The 19,500-nt window shown below is 44.7% G+C and overlaps 2 protein-coding genes across 3 annotated transcripts in view; one reads left to right on the top strand and one right to left on the bottom strand.

Moving 5' to 3' along the window:
* LOC139413939 (centromere protein P) overlaps positions 1-19,500 on the top strand; it is a 179,568-nt gene that overhangs the window by 36,358 nt on the left and 123,710 nt on the right. The gene's annotated exons all lie outside the window — the stretch shown is intronic.
* On the bottom strand, positions 1,984-17,601 carry LOC139413927 (osteoglycin, paralog a). The gene is made up of 6 exons (XM_071161789.1): positions 17,238-17,601; positions 8,782-8,887; positions 7,470-7,634; positions 5,918-6,120; positions 3,209-3,301; positions 1,984-2,922 (listed from the first exon to the last, which is right to left on the bottom strand). Exons 1-6 carry the CDS (start codon positions 17,394-17,396, stop codon positions 2,752-2,754), a joined length of 897 nt encoding a protein of 298 aa, XP_071017890.1. The 5' UTR covers positions 17,397-17,601; the 3' UTR covers positions 1,984-2,751.

The raw sequence follows: 19,500 nt of genomic DNA, 5'->3' as shown, positions 1-19,500 counted from the left end.
TGCACATGGATTTAGTACTGTAGATATGTGGTAGTAGTAGAGTAGGGGCCTGAGGGCAAACAGTGTGTTGGCAATTTATTGTAATGTTTTTAACATTTGTATGAACTGCCTTAATTTTGCTGGACACCAGGAAGAGTATCTTCTACCTTGGCAAGAACTAATGGGGATCCATATTAAACCCCAGGAAGAGTAGCTGCTGCCTTGGCAGGAACTAATGGGGATCCATTTTAAACCCCAGGAAGAGTAGCTGCTGTCTTGGCAGGAACTAATGGGGATCCATTTTAAACCCCAGGAAGAGTAGCTGCTGTCTTGGCAGGAACTAATGGGGATACATAATAAACCCCAGGAAGAGTAGCTGCTGCCTTGGCAGGAACTAATGGGGATCCATAATCAACCCCAGGAAGAGTAGCTGCTGCCTTGGCAGGAACTAATGGGGATCCATATTAAACCCCAGGAAGAGTAGCTGCTGCCTTGGCAGGGACTAATGGGGATCCATAATAAACCCCAGGAAGAGTAGCTGCTGTCTTGGCAGGAACTAATGGGGATCCATAATAAACCCCAGGAAGAGTAGCTGCTGCCTTGGCAGGAACTAATGGGGATCCATCATAAACCCCAGGAAGAGTAGCTGCTGCCTTGGCAGGAACTAATGGGGATCCATAATAAACCCCAGGAAGAGTAGCTGCTTTGGCAGGAACTAATGGGGATCCATAATAAACCCCAGGAAGAGTAGCTGCTGCCTTGGCAGGAACTAATGGGGATCCATAATAAACCCCAGGAAGAGTAGCTGCTGCCTTGGCAGGAACTAATTGGGTATCCATAATGAATACAAATATACCCATTATATCACTTGTATATACACTGAATGTATATTAAATCACCTTCCTAATATTGAGTTGAACCACCCCACTGGGGGATGGACTCTGTAAGGTGTCCAAAGCGTTCCACAGGGATGCTGGCCCATGTTGACTCCAGTGCTTCCCACAGTTGTGTCAAGTTGGCGGGATGTCCTTTAGGTGGTGGACCATTCTTGATACACACGGGAAACTGTTGAGCGTGGAAAAAAACAGCAACGTTGCAGTTCTTGACACAAACCTTGACAGTAGCCTGGCACCTACTACCATACACCTTTCAAAGGCACTTAAAGTTGGTGTCTTGTCTGTTCACCTTCTGAATGGCACACATACACAATCCATGTCTCAGTTGTCTCAAGGCTTAAAAAGCCTTCTTTAACCAGGTCTCCTCCCCTTCATCTACACTGATTGGAGTGGATTTAACCATGTCTCCTCCCCTTCATCTACACTGATTTTGGAGTGGATTTAACAAGTGACATCCAATAAGGGATCATATCTTTCACCTGGTCAGTCTGTCATGGAAAGAGCAGGCGTTCTTAATGTTTTGTCCACTCAGTGTCCCATAACTATTATATCACGTGAAATAGTCTGATCCTAATCCTACACAGTAGGATCCAGTCATTTGCCTTCACTTCTGGCTGGTAGGCTGGCAGGTAATTTACGATTGTTCCCATATTGGCTGGTAGATAATGAATGATTTTGAAGTGCGTGTGCGTGCGTGTGTGTGTGTGCGTGAGAGAGAGAGAGAGCTCTGCAAGCATGTTTTATATCAAGATGGTAAAGGACTCTAATGAAAGATTGGAAATCCAAACTGCCATATGGAAACCATTCTCCTACTTGGAGGATGTTGCGGTCGCGATGCCAAGTTGGCTGGTCTGAAGGAATAACATCAACCCAGTTTCTCCACATGGGGCTGAAACCTGAAAGATATTTTGCTTCTCTTGCTGTTAATAGTTTGTTGTTGTTGTTGTTGTTGTTGTTGTTGTTGTTGTTGTTGTTGTTGTTTCGTTGACTTTTCATGCATGGATACGTCAAAGCAGAGTTTAATTTCATTTGTATTAAAATATATGTAAAAAACTCAGCCGAAGTCACACTTAAAAAAAAATATATAATAAAAATAAAATAAAAAGTCTACATCATATTTGTTTATTCACATAAGTAATAATTCCTAAAATGAGAAATTATGATTGAAAGAAAAGGACTTAAGAAAATAATACCTCCTCTCGTTTGACCATTTTTAATATCAAAGCTTACGATGTTGTGAGCACAGGCACATTAGTTTCACATCACTATATGTACGTATTTCAAAGATATATATTTTCTCATCAACTTCTACTTGAGTTGTTAAGTTAGGAACCAGTTTACATGAAAGTAATTCACAGAATTCGGAGGAAAGCCAAAAGCTTGACTCAACATTTTAAAGAAGTCAAAACACTATGCCAAAGAAAATATGTATTTACAAAGTCTTCCCGACGACTGATTTGGTCTCGGAACACAACTTGAACAAATACAAATGTAAAATAACCTTTTTATAAATCAGAAAATAGGCGATCCGTTCAAAGTCAACGTTGGCCTAGCTTGCTAAAGTGAGATTACTAACATATCAAGTAGTCTTCTGAAAGAGACCGAGAAAGGCACCATTTTACAGAAGAACATTCAGAACATAAATGGAATGTAATGGTGTAGATTCGTCTTGTCTTTGTCAAGTAGAATAAGGAATCGTGTTGGATCTATTCATTACATGGCTGTCTATCCGCAAACTTCACATTTCATCTGACTGTAATACGCCCCTGTAGAAGTTGTATGTCTTTCTATTAAAACGTTTTATTTAACCAGGAAGTCCCAATGACGTCAAAACAGAAGACCTTTTTTTTCCCCCTCCGAGGGAGTTTTAGTCTTTTTAGCGGTACTGTCCAACGGGAAGAGACTTGAGGCAGGTGAAGCTGTTGGGGTACTTGGACAGCAGCACTGGGTTCCCATCCAACCTCACCTCCATCAGGTTGGGTCTGATGTAGTACGTGTTGTTGCCCTTGCAGAACGTCTCGAAGCTGATATCCGTGATGTTGTTGTTCTGTATGGTAGAGAGAAGATGGAAGACCAAAGTTAGAATCATGATTACTCTCATGACCCTCCGATGATGCCAGCAAAACTATTTGGGTCAAGCTGTCGGGATTAGAGTCGCGGTCGGGATTCAAGTCACACAATTCTGGGAACTTTCCCAAAGTTCTCATGTTTATCAGAAATCCCATTTCAGAGGATTCCCGTCGAAATCACGAGGACGTAAGTAGAGAGGGACTCCCCCCAATTTCGTAGCCTCTAAGCAGAAGTCAAGACCGTCATCACTGCGTGTTACCGACCTGCAGGTGGACAATGCGGACGCTCTCCGGGATCACTGGTACAGCCTCCAGCGCATTGTCTCCCAGAAACAGGTTGATCAGCTTCTCCAGTTTCTGTATGGTGGAAACAACGAGACCAAAATAAACAGCATACAGTGCCTTGCAAAAGTATTCGTGGATTTCGTCACGTTATTGTGTTACAAAGTGGGATTAAAATGGATTTAATTGTAACGATCTAAATATTCTGTAAAGTCAAAGTGGGATTAAAATGGATTTAATTGTAACGATCTAAATATTCTGTAAGGTCAAAGTGGGATTAAAATGGATTTAATTGTAACGATCTAAATATTCTGTAAGGTCAAAGTGGGATTAAAATGGATTTAATTGTAACAATCTAAATATTCTGTAAGGTCAAAGTGGGATTAAAATGGATTTAATTGTAACGATCGAAATATTCTGTAAGGTCAAAGTGGAATTAAAATGGATTTAATTGTAACGATCTAAATATTCTGTAAGGTCAAAGTGGGATTAAAATGGATTTAATTGTAACGATCTAAATATTCTGTAAGGTCAAAGTGGGATTAAAATGGATTTAATTGTAACGATCTAAATATTCTGTAAGGTCAAAGTGGGATTAAAATGGATTTAATTGTAACGATCTAAATATTCTGTAAGGTCAAAGTGGGATTAAAATGGATTTAATTGTAACGATCTAAATATTCTGTAAGGTCAAAGTGGGATTAAAATGGATTTAATTGTAACAATCTAAATATTCTGTAAGGTCAAAGTGGGAGAAGTGGATGTGGATTTTTTTTCTTCTCTAAAATAAATAACAAACTGATAACTAAATAATAGTAAGTATTCAGACCCTTTTTTTTCCCCCAAACAATCCTAAATTAGTTCAGGAGAAAAATGTGACTTAACAAATCACATCATAATAAATTACATGAAGTCACTGTGTGAAATAGTAGGGGTTTGACTAGATTTTTTTTGAATGACTAGGCCTTCCTCTGTCCACCATACATACAACATCTATAAGGTCCCTCAGTCAAGTAGTGCATTTCAAGCACAGATTCAACTACAAAGACCAGGAAGCTTTTCGAAAGCCTCATAAAGAAGGGTAGTGATTGGTAGATGGGGAGACCATTTGAGGATTTTAAAACCGCTGCAGTTCAATGGCTGTGATGGGAGAACCGAGGATGGATCAACAACATTGTAGTGACTCCACAATAAGGACTTAATAATGATACAAATACACAGAAAGAAATATTCCAAAATATGCAACAAGGCACTAAAGTAATACTGGAAAAAAAACACAGCAAAGGAATACCGTTTTTTTTCCCTAAAAGCAAAGCCTTCACATCACTGAGTAACTAACTGCCTGTTTAATTTCAGGTGGTGGCTGCATCATGGGATGGGTATGCTTGACATCGGCAAGGACTAGGGAGTTTTTCAGGATAAAAATAAATGAGATTGGGCTAAGTACAGCCAAAATCCTATAGGAAAACCTGTTTCAGTCTTCTTTACACCAGCGTCTGTGAGAGGAATTCAACTTTCAGGTGTACAATAACCAACAACTAGGCCAAATCTACCCTGGAGTTGCTTACCAAGAAGACATTGAATGTTCCCGATTGGCCAAGTTTGTTTGGACTTAAATCGGCTTGAAAATCTATGGCAAGACCGTCTAGCCATGATCCCCCAACATCTTGAAAGAGCTTGGAAGAATTGTGAAAAGAATAATGGTCAAATATGTCACAATCCAGACTAACCCAAGAAGACTCACAGCTGCAGTCAACGTCATTGACTCATGGAGCTGAGTACATATGTAGCCACTATATGTTTTTGTTATAAAATGTTTAATATTATATATATAATATATATATATATATATATATATAATATAAAAAAAATATTTAAAAAAATATATATACTGTATAAATGATATATATGAAAAAAAAAATGTATATATATATACTGTATAAATTATATATATATAAAAAAAATATATATATATATATAAAAAAATATATATACTGTATAAATTATATATATATATATAATTTATACAGTATATATATAATTTATACAGTATATATATAAAAAAATATATACATATATATATATATATATAAAAATATATATATACTGTATAAATTATATATATATATATGAAGAAAAAAAATAATATATATATATATATACTGTATAAATTATATATATAATTTTTTTTATATATACTGTATAAATTATATATATATATTAAAAATATATATATATATACTGTGTATGTATATATATATATATATATATATGTACTGTATATATATATATATGTGTATATATATATATACTGTATATATATATATATATATGTATATATATACTGTGTGTATATATATATATATATATATATATATACTGTATGTATATATGTATGTATGTATATATATATATATACTGTATATATATATATATAATTTGCAGAATTTGAATCCCAACCTGTAATGCAAAAAACAGGTGAAGAAATCCAAGGGGTCAGGGGGGGGTTTGTCCAGGCAAAGCTCAAATCAGCCACCGAATGTGCCTCAGTCAAGCACCTAAGGTACATAGACATTATCACGCAATGTTTTGAACAATGTCAAGCCTGACGAAGACCTTATCTGGGTGAAATAAATGCATTCAATTAAAGCAGCCAGGAACCTATTTGTATTTCATGTCCTTTCATTGTACCTTGAAGGCGTTGGCCTTGACCCCTTTGGTTTTGAGCCGGTTGTGGTTGGCGTTGAAGGTGGTGAGTTTGCCGGGCAGCATGGGCAGCTTGACAAGTTGGTTCTCAGCCAAATTGAGTTCCTCCAGCAGGGTCAGCTTAGAGAACGCTCCTTCCTCAATCTCCGAGATCAGGTTCCCCGTTAGGTCGATTCTCTTCAGAGTCACTGAGGAAGAAACATCCCCCCCCCAAAAAAAACTAGAATTATAATGTAAGTTAGATCTGATTTTTACTCAATCTACATTTAGAATAAACCCACTTCAGGTCGATTCTCTTCAGAGTCACGCAGTGAGTTACGCAATATTTAGATTTGTTCTGCCCACATGTACACGCCAGACACATGGAGGATTTGATCGTCTTCCTTCTGACAGTTAGGCCTTTTAAACTTCTGCATTCTAAATGTCAAGACAAGATGGAGACCTGCAAGAGTTTGCCAAAAAAATTCAATCTCGTTAAATCTCGTCAGCTTTTAAATCTAGCTGTGTTTTTACTTATATCAGTAGAGGGCCGGGCCGGGCCGTGCCTGGAGGGGAGCCTGGAGGGGGGCCTGGAGGGCCGGGCCTGGAGGGGTGCCTGGAGGGGCCCTCCAATGCAGAAGTTTAAAAGGCCTAACTGTCAGAAGGAAGACGATCAAATCCTCCATGTGTCTGGCGTGTACATGTGGGCAGAACAAATCTAAATAGTGCGTAACTCACTTGATCTATGAGAGCTCGGCCTATAGCTTAGTGTTGTATTACAGAAAACAACAATACTGCAGTTTATGGCCTGGAGGGCCGGGCCTGGAGGAAGCTTGGAGGGGGGTCTGGAGGGGAGCCTGGAGGGGCGGGCCTGGAGGGGGGCCTGGAGGGCCGGGCCTGGAGGAAGCTTGGAGGGGGGTCTGGAGGCGGGCCTGGAGGGGGGTCTGGAGGGGAGCCTGGAGGGGGGCCTGGAGGGGGGTCTGGAGGGGAGCCTGGAGGGGGGTCTGGAGGGGAGCCTGGAGGGGGGCCTGGAGGGGGGTCTGGAGGGGGGCCTGGAGGGGGGTCTGGAGGGGTGCCTGGAGGGGCGGGTCTGGAGGGGGGCCTGGAGGGGGGTCTGGAGGGGGGCCTGGAGGGGGGTCTGGAGGGGGCCTGGAGGGGGGCCTGGAGGGGGGTCTGGAGGGGGGTCTGGAGGGGCCCGCATAATATCCACTAATATATCCAACTAAAGGGGGCATTTATATATCCACCATATGTCTACAGACCCTCCGAAAATGTCCATCTTTTATCTTTACATCTTAATTTCCTGAATGAATTTTCCTCAACACGGTTGTCTTCCAGCTAGTGTATTAGGGAGACGGTGTGAAAAATGTTTGAGAAGACAGCAAGCCAAAGGAAACCTGAAAGCCAGAATCACCTAGCAAAGTACTGTACATTTTCCCAAAGATCCCAGGTTTCTATAAATCCCAGTTGAAGTGGTATCTGGATTCTCAAGGTAATGAGCAGGCAGGAAATTCTACAACTAGGAATCATATCTGGAGAACCCCCCCCCCCCCCCTACCGATATCTGCAAAGTCTTTATTGGTGATCTTCTTGATCTTGTTGTAGCGGGCGTAGAGGTAGGCAGTCTCCTTGGGCAGGGTGGGCACAGCAGTCATCTCAGGAACAACTTCCTCACAGTACACAGAGCCGGTCAGACACACACACAGCAGGCATGTGGGCAGCTCTGGAGACACAGAGTTCATTTAATTGTTTATTTGATTTTGATTTAGATGTCTCGAGGCACCATATTATCATTCTCTCTTTTTATAGAATACTTCTGAAATTATTTATTCATTTAAAATAGCACTGGCAATGGTTGTCTAAACTGTCCACATGTAGGGTGTGTTAGTTTAACAACGTGGTCAATGCCCAGATATCATGTCTCTAGAAGCCAAGTCTTGGTAGCCCAGATATCATGGCTTTAGAAGCCAAGTCTTGGTAGCCCAGATATCATGGCTCTAGAAGCCAAGTCCTGGTAGCCCAAATATCATGGCTCTAGAAGCCAAGTCCTGGTAGCCCAAATATCATGGCTCTAGAAGCCAAGTCCTGGTAGCCCAAATATCATGGCTCTAGAAGCCAAGTCCTGGTAGCCCAAATATCATGGCTCTAGAAGCCAAGTCCTGGTAGCCCAAATATCATGGCTCTAGAAGCCAAGTCCTGGTAGCCCAGATATCATAGGCGCCTTTGTTACTATAATGGAGGATATAGCCAAGTAGGGAGGTTTCTCTCCTCTAACTAATGCTTTTAAAAAGCTCAGCTGCTGCCTGCTGTATAGAGTAGACAACATGGTCCTGAGCAGACCTGGGTTAAATATACTAGGACACTGGAGAGGAGGCAGGGAGGGAGGGAAGGAGGGTAGGAAAGGAGGCAGTGAGAGGTAGGAGAGGAGGCAGTGAGAGGTAGGAGAGGAGGCAGTGAGAGGTAGGAGAGGAGGCAGTGAGAGGTAGGAGAGGAGGCAGGGAAGGGGCAAGGAGGGTAGGAGAGGAGGCAGGGAAGGAGGGTAGGAGAGGAGGGAAGGAGGGTAGGAGAGGAGGCAGGGAAGGAGGGTAGGAGAGGAGGGAAGGAGGGTAGGAGAGGAGGCAGGGAAGGAGGATAGGAGAGGAGGCAGGGAGGGTAGGAGGGGAAGGAGGGTAGGAGAGGAGGCAGGGAGAGAGGGAAGGAGGGTAGGAGAGGAGGCAGGGAGAGAGGGAAGGAGGGTTGGAGAGGAGGCAGGAAGAGGTAAGGAGGGAGGGTAGGAGAGGAGGCAGTGAGAGTCGGGGAGGGAGGAGAGGAGTCAGGGAGGGAGGCAGTGAGAGACCGGGAAGAAGAGGCAGGTAGAACTGTTGTCTTACCCGAGGCGTCACCCCCCTCAGCTGGGGCGTTGTCTGGTTCATCAGCAGCCAGGAAGACCATGCTGGAGTCATAGTCCTCTCCCAGCCACAACGCTGCTGCCTCTCTCTAGTGGAGGATAGAGTCACACTGTTAGGATTAACACTGTAGAGTCACATTGTTAGGATTAACACTGTAGAGTAACATTTAGGATTAATACTGTTGAGTCACACTGTAGAGTCACACTGTTAGGATTAACACTGTAGAGTAACACTGTAGAGTCACACTGTTAGGGTTAACACTGTAGAGTAACACTGTTAGGGTTAACACTGTAGAGTCACTCTGTAGAGTAACACTGTTTAGGATTAATACTGTTGAGTCACACTGTAGAGTCACACTGTTAGGGTTAACACTGTAGAGTGACACTGTTAGGATTAACACTGTAGAGTCACACTGTAGAGTAACACTGTAGAGTCACACTGTTAGGATTAACACTGTAGAGTAACATTTAGGATTAATACTGTTGAGTCACACTGTAGAGTCACACTGTTAGGGTTAACACTGTAGAGTGACACTGTAGAGTAGCACTGTTAGGATTTAACACTGTAGAGTAACACTGTAGTGTGACACTGTAGATTAACACTGTAGAGTAACACTGTAGAGTAACACTGTAGAGTATTACTGTTTGGGGTAACACTGTAGAGTAACACTGTAGAGTAACACTGTTAGGATTAACACTGTAGAGTAACACTGTAGAGTAACACTGTTAGGGTTAACACTGTAGAGTGACACTGTTAGGATTAACACTGTAGAGTCACACTGTAGAGTAGCACTGTTAGGATTTAACACTGTAGAGTAACACTGTAGTGTGACACTGTAGATTAACACTGTAGAGTATTACTGTTTGGGGTAACACTGTAGAGTAACACTGTAGAGTAACACTGTTAGGATTAACACTGTAGAGTAACACTGTAGAGTAACACTGTTAGGATTAACACTGTAGAGTCACACTGTAGAGTCACACTGTTAGGATTAACACTGTAGAGTAACGCTGTAGAGTAACGCTGTAGAGTAACACTGTTTGGGGTAACACTGTAGAGTAACACTGTAGAGTAACACTGTAGAGTAACACTGTTAGGATTAACACTGTAGAGTAACACTGTTAGGATTAACACTGTAGAGTAACGCTGTAGAGTAACGCACACAGGGATCAGGGATTCAGGGCCTGGTTTCCGATAGCGACAGAGTTTAGGCTTACAAGTGTTTAAACGATGCATCTTTCCTTACAACGGCCCGAAGATGTAACGTGCGGTTTTCCAGAACACCACGGAGAGAGAACGACCACTAAGTGCGTCGTTTATTCAAATGCTTACCCAATATATCCCCGATTTGGCCCATCATTGCGCACATGTTAGGCTACACATCATGAAATATGTTAAGAATAGGCCTATAATAGCTTTACTCGTTGACCTTCAGATGTAGTCATCTCGGGTTTTTAATTAGAAGCATATTTTTATACGTTGCTTGTTCGTATCAATTGCAAAGACATGGGCAACTTTTGTTGGTTATTATGGTTATTACCCTTGTGAGAATTTTAAATATAAAATATTTCCATGTCAGGCACCCGAAAGAGAAGTTGCGTATTTTGAACCCTGCTCTTCAGGTGTCTGGCCGCTGCCTCGTAAAATAAGGACTCCTTCCCCCATGTCCTTGAGATCTGTTGAACCTTGAACTATGTAGCCACTGGTTGTCAACCGGTGTGGAGCCCAGCAGAGTGTAGCAGTCAGGCCTTTCCAGGTGTTCAACTGCCTACTCAAATAATTACTCCCCCCACTTCTCCAGGCTCTGAGCCCTGACCCCTTGGCAGGTCTGTAGCAGGTCTGTAGCAGGTCTGTAGCAGGTCTGTAGCAGGTCTGTAGCAGGTCTGTAGCAGGTCTGTAGCAGGTCTGTAGCAGGTCTGTAGCAGGTCTGTAGCAGGTCTGTAGCAGGTCTGTAGCAGGTCTGTAGCAGGTCTGTAGCAGGTCTGCTGTTTTGGGAATAGGAGTTCTTCAGACTGGAACCGACCTCCGCTCTGCTTATGCTTAACCATTATAGGAATATTCAAAGAATGTTGCGTTTGCTTGGTGGTCCCTGAGCTTTAGCCCATTGGCTTCAGAACCAGGGCTGCTGTTTGGATGGGAGCTCTTCAGACTGGATTCAACCTCAGCTCTATTCTGTTCTGTTGGAGCCTTGGAATGTAAGCTTACATAATGTTCACAGAACATTCAAGACCTGAGCTTTTGGTCCCTTGGCAGGAGGAGAAGGATGGCCCCTTGGCAGGAGGAGTTAGGATGGTCCCTTGGCAGGAGGAGTTAGGATGGTCCCTTGGCAGGAGGAGTTAGGATGGCCCCTTGGCAGGAGGAGAAGGATGGCCCCTTGGCAGGAGGAGTTAGGATGGTCCCTTGGCAGGAGGAGAAGGATGGCCCCTTGGCAGGAGGAGTTAGGATGGTCCCTTGGCAGGAGGAGTTAGGATGGTCCCTTGGCAGGAGGAGTTAGGATGGCCCCTTGGCAGGAGGAGTTAGGATGGTCCCTTGGTAGGAGGAGAAGGATGGTCCCTTGGTAGGATGAGAAGGATGGTCCCTTGGCAGGAGGAGTTAGGATGGCCCCTTGGCAGGAGGAGTTAGGATGGCCCCTTGGCAGGAGGAGAAGGATGGCCCCTTGGCAGGAGGAGTTAGGATGGTCCCTTGGCAGGAGGAGTTAGGATGGCCCCTTGGCAGGAGGAGTTAGGATGGTCCCTTGGCAGGAGGAGAAGGATGGCCCCTTGGCAGGAGGAGTTAGGATGGCCCCTTGGCAGGAGGAGTTAGGATGGCCCCTTGGTAGGATGAGAAGGATGGTCCCTTGGTAGGATGAGAAGGATGGCCCCTGGCAGGATGAGAAGGATGGCCCCTGGCAGGATGAGAAGGATACCCCTGGCAGACAGACTGGGGGAGCTGTTTGTATTGGAGTTCACTGGAACGCCAGTTCTGCTCCATTGGGACTGTGTTGGAACGTTACCTAACGTTGTAGGAATGTTTTTAATGTATTTAAGGATTATAAGTAATAGACTTCTCCAGTTGGAGACAACATTACATACATTTACAAATGATTGAGGCTAAAAACCAAAATAATACCCAAAGGCTTATTTCCATCGTGATCCTCTTTTGGCAAAAATATGTCAGGTTGGCAAGATTGACGCGGTTCACTCTGATTGACACGGTTCACTCTGATTGACACGGTTCACTCCGATTTGACACGGTTCACTCCGATTGACACGGTTCACTCCGATTGACACGGTTCACTCCGATTGCCCCGGTTCACTCCGATTGACACGGTTCACGCCGATTGACACGGTTCACTCCGATTGACACGGTTCACTCCGATTGACACGGTTCACTCCGATTGACACGGTTCACTCCGATTAACACGGTTCACCATGATTGCCCCGGTTCACTCCGATTGACACGGTTCATTCCGATTGACACGGTTCACTCCGATTGACACGGTTCACTCCGATTGACACGGTTCATTCCGATTGACACGGTTCACTCCGATTGACGCGGTTCACCATGATTGCCCCGGTTCACTCCGATTGACACGGTTCATTCCGATTGACACGGTTCACTCCGATTGCCCCGGTTCACTCCGATTGACGCGGTTCACTCCGATTGACGCGGTTCACTCTGATTGACGCGGTTCACTCCGATTGACGCGGTTCACTCCGATTGACACGGTTCACTCCGATTGACACGGTTCACTCCGATTGACACGGTTCATTCCGATTGACGCGGTTCACTCTGATTGACGCGGTTCACTCTGATTGACGCGGTTCACTCCGATTAACGCGGTTCACTCCGATTAACGCGGTTCACTCCGATTAACGCGGTTCACTCCGATTGACGCGGTTCATTCAATGCAACATGTTTGGCCTCTTGGTGGCAGATAGGAGTTATCTAGACTGGAACCTCCGTTGTCCTCTATTGGAACGTTCCCATTTGTTCCCACCCTCGCAGCACACACACCAACTGATTAATGGGACTGCTGAATAATGTCTGTTTTTTCCCCTCTTGCTTTGTTTGCTCTTTTCCATATTATGTCCATATTATCTTTGATATTTAATAAGCTACACAGGAAAGGGCTGAAAATAGCCCATATTAATATATGAAGCCTTAAAGAAACAAGGTTCACGAAATCAATAACTTGCTAACATCAGATAACATTCATATATTAGCCATTTCTGAGACTCACTTAGATAATTCCGTTGATACAGCAGTAGCAATACAAGGATATAACATATACAGAAGAGACAGGAATGCTTATGGGGGAGGTGTTGCTGTATATATTCAGAGCCATATCCCTGTGATGCTTAGAGGAGATATTATGTCAAGTGTTATTGAAGTGTTGTGGTAGCAGGTTCACCTGGCACATCTACAGCCTTTTCTTTTGGGGTGTTGCTATAGGCCACCAAGTACTAACAGTCTGTATCTAAATAATATGTGTGAAATGCTTGATAGTGCATGTGATGTAAACAGAGAGGTCTACTTTCTTGGGGACCTGAATATTGACTGGTTTCCATCAAGCTGCCGGATCAATAGGAAGCGTCTCACTGTGACCAGTGTCTGTAATCTGGTTCAGGTTATTAATCAACCTACCAGGGTGTTTACAAAACACTACAGGAACAAATTGGATTGATGAGGAATTGAAAAACGGACTGTTGGAACTGTTAAGGCTCCATGGGATCGATGAGGAATTGAAAAACTGTATGGCTGAAAGAGATGGAGCAAAATGAGTGGCTAATAAATCTGGCTGCACATCTGACTGGCTGACTGCAAATTGAGAAATGATGTGACTAAACTCAACAAAAGAATAAGAAACTGTATTATGAAGCTAAGATCAATGATATAAAGAATAATGGAATAAAAAAAAAAAAAGTAAGTACTTTAAATGAAATTATGGGCAGAAAGACAAATTCACCTCCATCTTTCATCCAATCAGATGGCTTATTCATCACAAAACCATTTGATGTTGCCAATTGTCTTTATGATTACTTCGTTGGTAGAGGAAATGCCAAGAACAAACACTGTGGGAGCGGTGGAAAAATGATTGTTATCGATCAATAATGACAAATCTCCTGGCATTGACAACTTAGATGGAAAGCTACTGAGGATGGTGGCTGACTCTATAGCCACTCCTATCTGTCATATCTTTAATCTGAGCCGAGAGGAAAGTCTTTGTCCTCGGGCCTGGAGGGAAGCCAAAGCCATTCCACTACCCAAGAGTGGTAAAGCAGCCTTTATTGGTTCTAACAGCCGACCTATCAGCTTGCTGCCAGCTCTTAGCAAACTGTTGAAAAAAAATGGTGTTTGACCAAATACAAAGCTATTTGCCTCTAAACAAATTAACAGACGTTCAGCATGCTTTTAGACCGGGGGTCTTCTCACTGTCTTTAGACCGGGGGTCTTCTCACTGTCTTTAGACCAGGGGTCTTTTCACTGTCTTTAGACCGGGGGTCTTCTCACTGGCTTTAGACCAGGGGTCTTCTCACTGTCTTTAGACCAGGGGTCTTCTCACTGTCTTTAGACCGGGGGTCTTCTCACTGTCTTTAGACCGGGGGTCTTCTCACTGTCTTTAGACCGGGGGTCTTCTCACTGGCTTTAGACCAGGGGTCTTCTCACTGTCTTTAGACCAGGGGTCTTCTCACTGTCTTTAGACCGGGGGTCTTCTCACTGTCTTTAGACCGGGGGTCTTCTCACTGTCTTTAGACCAGGGGTCTTCTCACTGTCTTTAGACCGGGGGTCTTCTCACTGGCTTTAGACCAGGGGGCTTCTCACTGTCTTTAGACCAGGGGTCTTCTCACTGTCTTTAGACCGGGGGTCTTCTCACTGTCTTTAGACCAGGGGTCTTTTCACTGTCTTTAGACCGAGGGTCTTTTCACTGTCTCCAGGTCGAGAAGGAAGTGTACAGTATTTTGCAGAGCCATGAGTGCATGGAACTCCCCTCCATAATTATATTTTTCGTTTTTATTTAACCTTTTTATTTAACTAGGCAAGTCAGTTAAGAACAAATTCTTCTTTACAACATTCAGGGGCAGACCGACTGATTTTTACCTTGTCACCTTGGGGATCCAGCAACCTTTCGGTTACTGGCCCAACGCTCTAACTACTAGGCTACCTGTCGATTTGTTTATATAGCGCAAGTGAACAGCAAGTCTGGTTTCAAAACAACAAATAAAGCAACACCTCACGGCACAATGCCTCTCCCCCATGTGACCTACTGGTTGTGTGTACTGACATGTGACCTACTGGTTGTGTTTATGTACTGACATGTGACCTACTGGTTGTGTTTATGTACTGACATGTGACCTACTGGTTGTGTGTGTGTACTGGCATGTGACCTACTGGTTGTGTGTACTGACATGTGACCTACTGGTTGTGTTTGTGTACTGACATGTGACCTACTGGTTGTGTGTGTGTACTGACACGTGACCTACTGGTTGTGTGTGTGTACTGACATGTGACCTACTGGTTGTGTGTGTGTACTGACACGTGACCTACTGGTTGTGTGTGTGTACTGACACGTGACCTACTGGTTGTGTGTGTGTACTGACACGTGACCTACTGGTTGTGTGTGTGTACTGACATGTGACCTACTGGTTGTGTGTGTGTACTGACACGTGACCTACTGGTTGTGTGTGTGTACTGACACGTGACCTACTGGTTGTGTGTGTGTACTGACACGTGACCTACTGGTTGTGTGTGTGTACTGACACGTGACCTACTGGTTGTGTGTGTACTGACACGTGACCTACTGGTTGTGTGTGTGTACTGACACGTGACCTACTGGTTGTGTGTGTGTACTGACATGTGACCTACTGGTTGTGTGTGTGTACTGACACGTGACCTACTGGTTGTGTGTGTGTACTGACATGTGACCTACTGGTTGTGTGTGTGTACTGACACGTGACCTACTGGTTGTGTGTGTGTACTGACATGTGACCTACTGGTTGTGTGTGTGTACTGACACGTGACCTACTGGTTGTGTGTGTGTACTGACACGTGACCTACTGGTTGTGTGTGTGTACTGACATGTGACCTACTGGTTGTGTGTGTGTACTGACACGTGACCTACTGGTTGTGTGTGTGTACTGACACGTGACCTACTGGTTGTGTGTGTGTACTGACACGTGACCTACTGGTTGTGTGTGTGTACTGACACGTGACCTACTGGTTGTGTGTGTGTACTGACACGTGAGCTACTGGTTGTGTGTGTGTACTGACACGTGACCTACTGGTTGTGTGTGTGTACTGGCACGTGACCTACTGGTTGTGTGTGTGTACTGACATGCATGTGGAACTGATAGATGTACACACACTACCTGTTCATGTTTTTAAATGTAAATGGTCCAGTATTTTGTCTGTGTTTTTTCATTATTCGTCAGACCCCATTAAGACCAGCGGTCGCTAATGGGGATCAAAATAAGGTATTTCATTTGAAGTTGTAGGAACATTCCAGGAACGTTAACTGTTTTCTGGGTGAGCCCTAAGCTTCGACCCCTTGGCAACAAGAGCAGCGGGGCCCCTTGGCAACAGGAGGAGTGGGGCCCCTTGGCAACAGGAGGAGTGGGGCCCCTTTGGCAGCCAGACCGGGGCTGCCGTTTGGATGTGAGTTCTTCAGACTGGAACCTCCATTGTACTAGAGCAGTGGAGCCTCCTGTAAGCGGTAGCCCTGCCCCTTTCTGTGCTGACTAATCATAATCACTGTGTCTGGACTCACTGTGTCTGGAGCTCTGGGCAGACCGACAGCCCAGCTGTTAGACTGGGGGGAGAGAGAGAGGAATTAGACTGGGCCAACGCGCTGGCTCCTTCCCAATGAGAATGCTTCCAATGAAATGGGACAATGGTTTGATTTCTCAAATAAGGGGAAGAAAAGGTATAGCTGGGATTCAAAATGAATTCCGCTGTAAGAATATAAATTAAAAAAGGTGGAACAATGAAATGCCACTGACAAACTCATGTAATGTACTCAAGTCTTGGTGTCGATCAGTTGTTTACAAGTGAAATAAATAAAACAATGTTTGCATAAAAAAAGAAGAAGAACCTGGATGTTCAAAGAGGAAGTGGATTAATAGTATTCAAAGTATAAATCACAAATGTTAAAGGAAATTTGGTTTGTTTGCCTCTAGTTACACCGATTTAAAGATACATTGAATATAACATTTATCACTTAAATTGTATCATAAGAAAAATAAGAATGACATCTTATTAAAGAATCATTTTATTAAATAAATCCCAGCTATAACCATGCAAGATGTTTGAAATTACTTAATTTAATCAAACTACGAGCAGGTATATTTGAGTGTATAAGAATTATAACTTATCATTAACCTATTTACTATTGACTTACTGTAGTTAGTCATTAATCAATACTAGAAAATACAATGTGATCAGGTCAGTTTATAGCCTACCTTAGACCTCTTTGCCTCCAGATTAGCTTCTCTATTCAGCAGTACATCCTGTTGTTCCAGTCTGAGTGCTGAGTCCTGGTGAAAGTGTTTCCCAGTGGAGCAGAGCACCCACGGTGACGATATAAAGGACAAGAGGAATAACACTCTCAGAGTTCCCATCGTGTCCCTGTGTGTGTTTGAACACACCAGGAGCTGCTGGGGCTAGTAGTAGTAGTAGTAGTAGCGGTGGTGGTGGTGGTAGTGGTGGGCTATTTTCTCAGTGGCAGGTTGTGTGTAAAATGTGATCTGTCAAATCAGTATTTAAAGCCTGCACAAGTAGCTTCCAGGCGATTCTTGAAGCACGGGAGAGTTTATAGAACAGACTTTAACTCTTTGGTTGCCAATTCAGAGAAACCTCTTCTCCACGCTGCTGCTGCTGCTAGTCTGATGGTGCTCTCTGCTGCTAGTCTGATGGTGCTCTCTGCTGCTAGTCTGGTGGTGCTCTCTGCTGCTGCTGCTAGTCTGATGGTGCTCTCTGCTGCTAGTCTGGTGGTGCTCTCTGCTGCTGCTAGTCTGGTGGTGCTCTCTGCTGCTAGTCTGGTGGTGCTCTCTGCTGCTAGTCTGGTGGTGCTCTCTGCTGCTAGTCTGGTGGTGCTCTCTGCTGCTGCTGCTAGTCTGGTGTTGCTCTCTGCTGCTGCTGCTAGTCTGGTGGTGCTCTCTGCTGCTAGTCTGGTGGTGCTCTCTGCTGCTAGTCTGGTGGTGCTCTCTGCTGCTAGTCTGGTGGTGCTCTCTGCTGCTAGTCTGGTGGTGCTCTCTGCTGCTGCTAGCTCTCTGCTGCTGCTGCTAGTCTGGTGGTGCTCTCTGCTGCTGCTAGTCTGGTGGTGCTCTCTGCTGCTGCTGCTAGTCTGGTGGTGCTCTCTGCTGATGCTGCTAGTCTGATGGTGCTCTCTGCTGCTGCTGCTGCTAGTCTGGTGGTGCTCTGTGCTGCTAGTTTGGTGGTGCTCTCTGCTGCTGCTGCTAGTCTGGTGGTGCTCTCTGCTGCTGCTGCTAGTCTGGTGGTGCTCTCTGCTGCTAGTCTGGTGGTGCTCTCTGCTGCTAGTCTGGTGGTGCTCTCTGCTGCTAGTCTGGTGGTGCTCTCTGCTGCTAGTCTGGTGGTGCTCTCTGCTGCTAGTCTGGTGGTGCTCTCTGCTGCTGCTAGCTCTCTGCTGCTGCTGCTAGTCTGGTGGTGCTCTCTGCTGCTGATAGTCTGGTGGTGCTCTCTGCTGCTGCTGCTAGTCTGGTGGTGCTCTCTGCTGCTGCTGCTAGTCTGATGGTGCTCTCTGCTGCTGCTGCTGCTAGTCTGGTGGTGCTCTGTGCTGCTAGTTTGGTGGTGCTCTCTGCTGCTGCTGCTAGTCTGGTGGTGCTCTCTGCTGCTGCTAGTCTGGTGGTGCTCTCTGCTGCTAGTCTGGTGGTGCTCTCTGCTGCTGCTAGTCTGGTGGTGCTCTCTGCTGCTAGTCTGGTGGTGCTCTCTGCTGCTGCTAGTCTGGTGGTGCTCTCTGCTGCTGCTAGTCTGGTGGTGCTCTCTGCTGCTACTAGTCTGGTGGTGCTCTCTGCTGCTGCTAGTCTGGTGGTGCTCTCTGCTGCTGCTAGTCTGGTGGTGCTCTCTGCTGCTGCTAGTCTGGTGGTGCTCTCTGCTGCTGCTAGTCTGGTGGTGCTCTCTGCTGCTGCTAGTCTGGTGGTGCTCTCTGCTGCTGCTAGTCTGGTGGTGCTCTCTGCTGCTGCTAGTCCGGTAGTGCTCTCTGCTGCTGCTAGTCTGGTGGTGCTCTCTGCTGCTGCTAGTCTGGTGGTGCTCTCTGCTGCTGCTAGTCCGGTAGTGCTCTCTGCTGCTGCTAGTCTGATGGTGCTCTCTGCTGCTAGTCCGGTGGTGCTCTCTACACATATTAGGCCTGGGGTCCGAAGCAGGAAAATATGCAGCATTACAATGCTCAAAAAGCTTAATCACTTTTACTGTGAAACTCTGGAGTTCTGGCTGATAACCACCAGTATTTAGTTGAGTGGAATGTGAGTCTGTGGTGGTCTTGGTAGTGTGTGTGTGTGTGTGTGTGTGGCTGTGGCACCTTCAGTAATAACTGATTTATTTAGCGTTCACTTTTACAAGCTGTTTTTTCGGTTGTCTTTTTCAAGTCTGGTCGGTTCCCAGTTCTGGTCTGAGTAATGGGACATTATCTTATTAGAAACTGCACCTTATTTTCCTTACAAAATGGATTTATGAGATTAGAATTGGAAGGATCTCGCAGTTTAGAAA

This window comes from Oncorhynchus clarkii, chromosome 7 (assembly GCF_045791955.1).
Source record: "Oncorhynchus clarkii lewisi isolate Uvic-CL-2024 chromosome 7, UVic_Ocla_1.0, whole genome shotgun sequence".
NCBI classification, from domain to species: domain Eukaryota; kingdom Metazoa; phylum Chordata; class Actinopteri; order Salmoniformes; family Salmonidae; genus Oncorhynchus; species Oncorhynchus clarkii.
The sequence above is the reverse complement of the archived record's forward strand: the minus strand, read 5'-3'. Positions and strand labels throughout refer to the sequence as shown.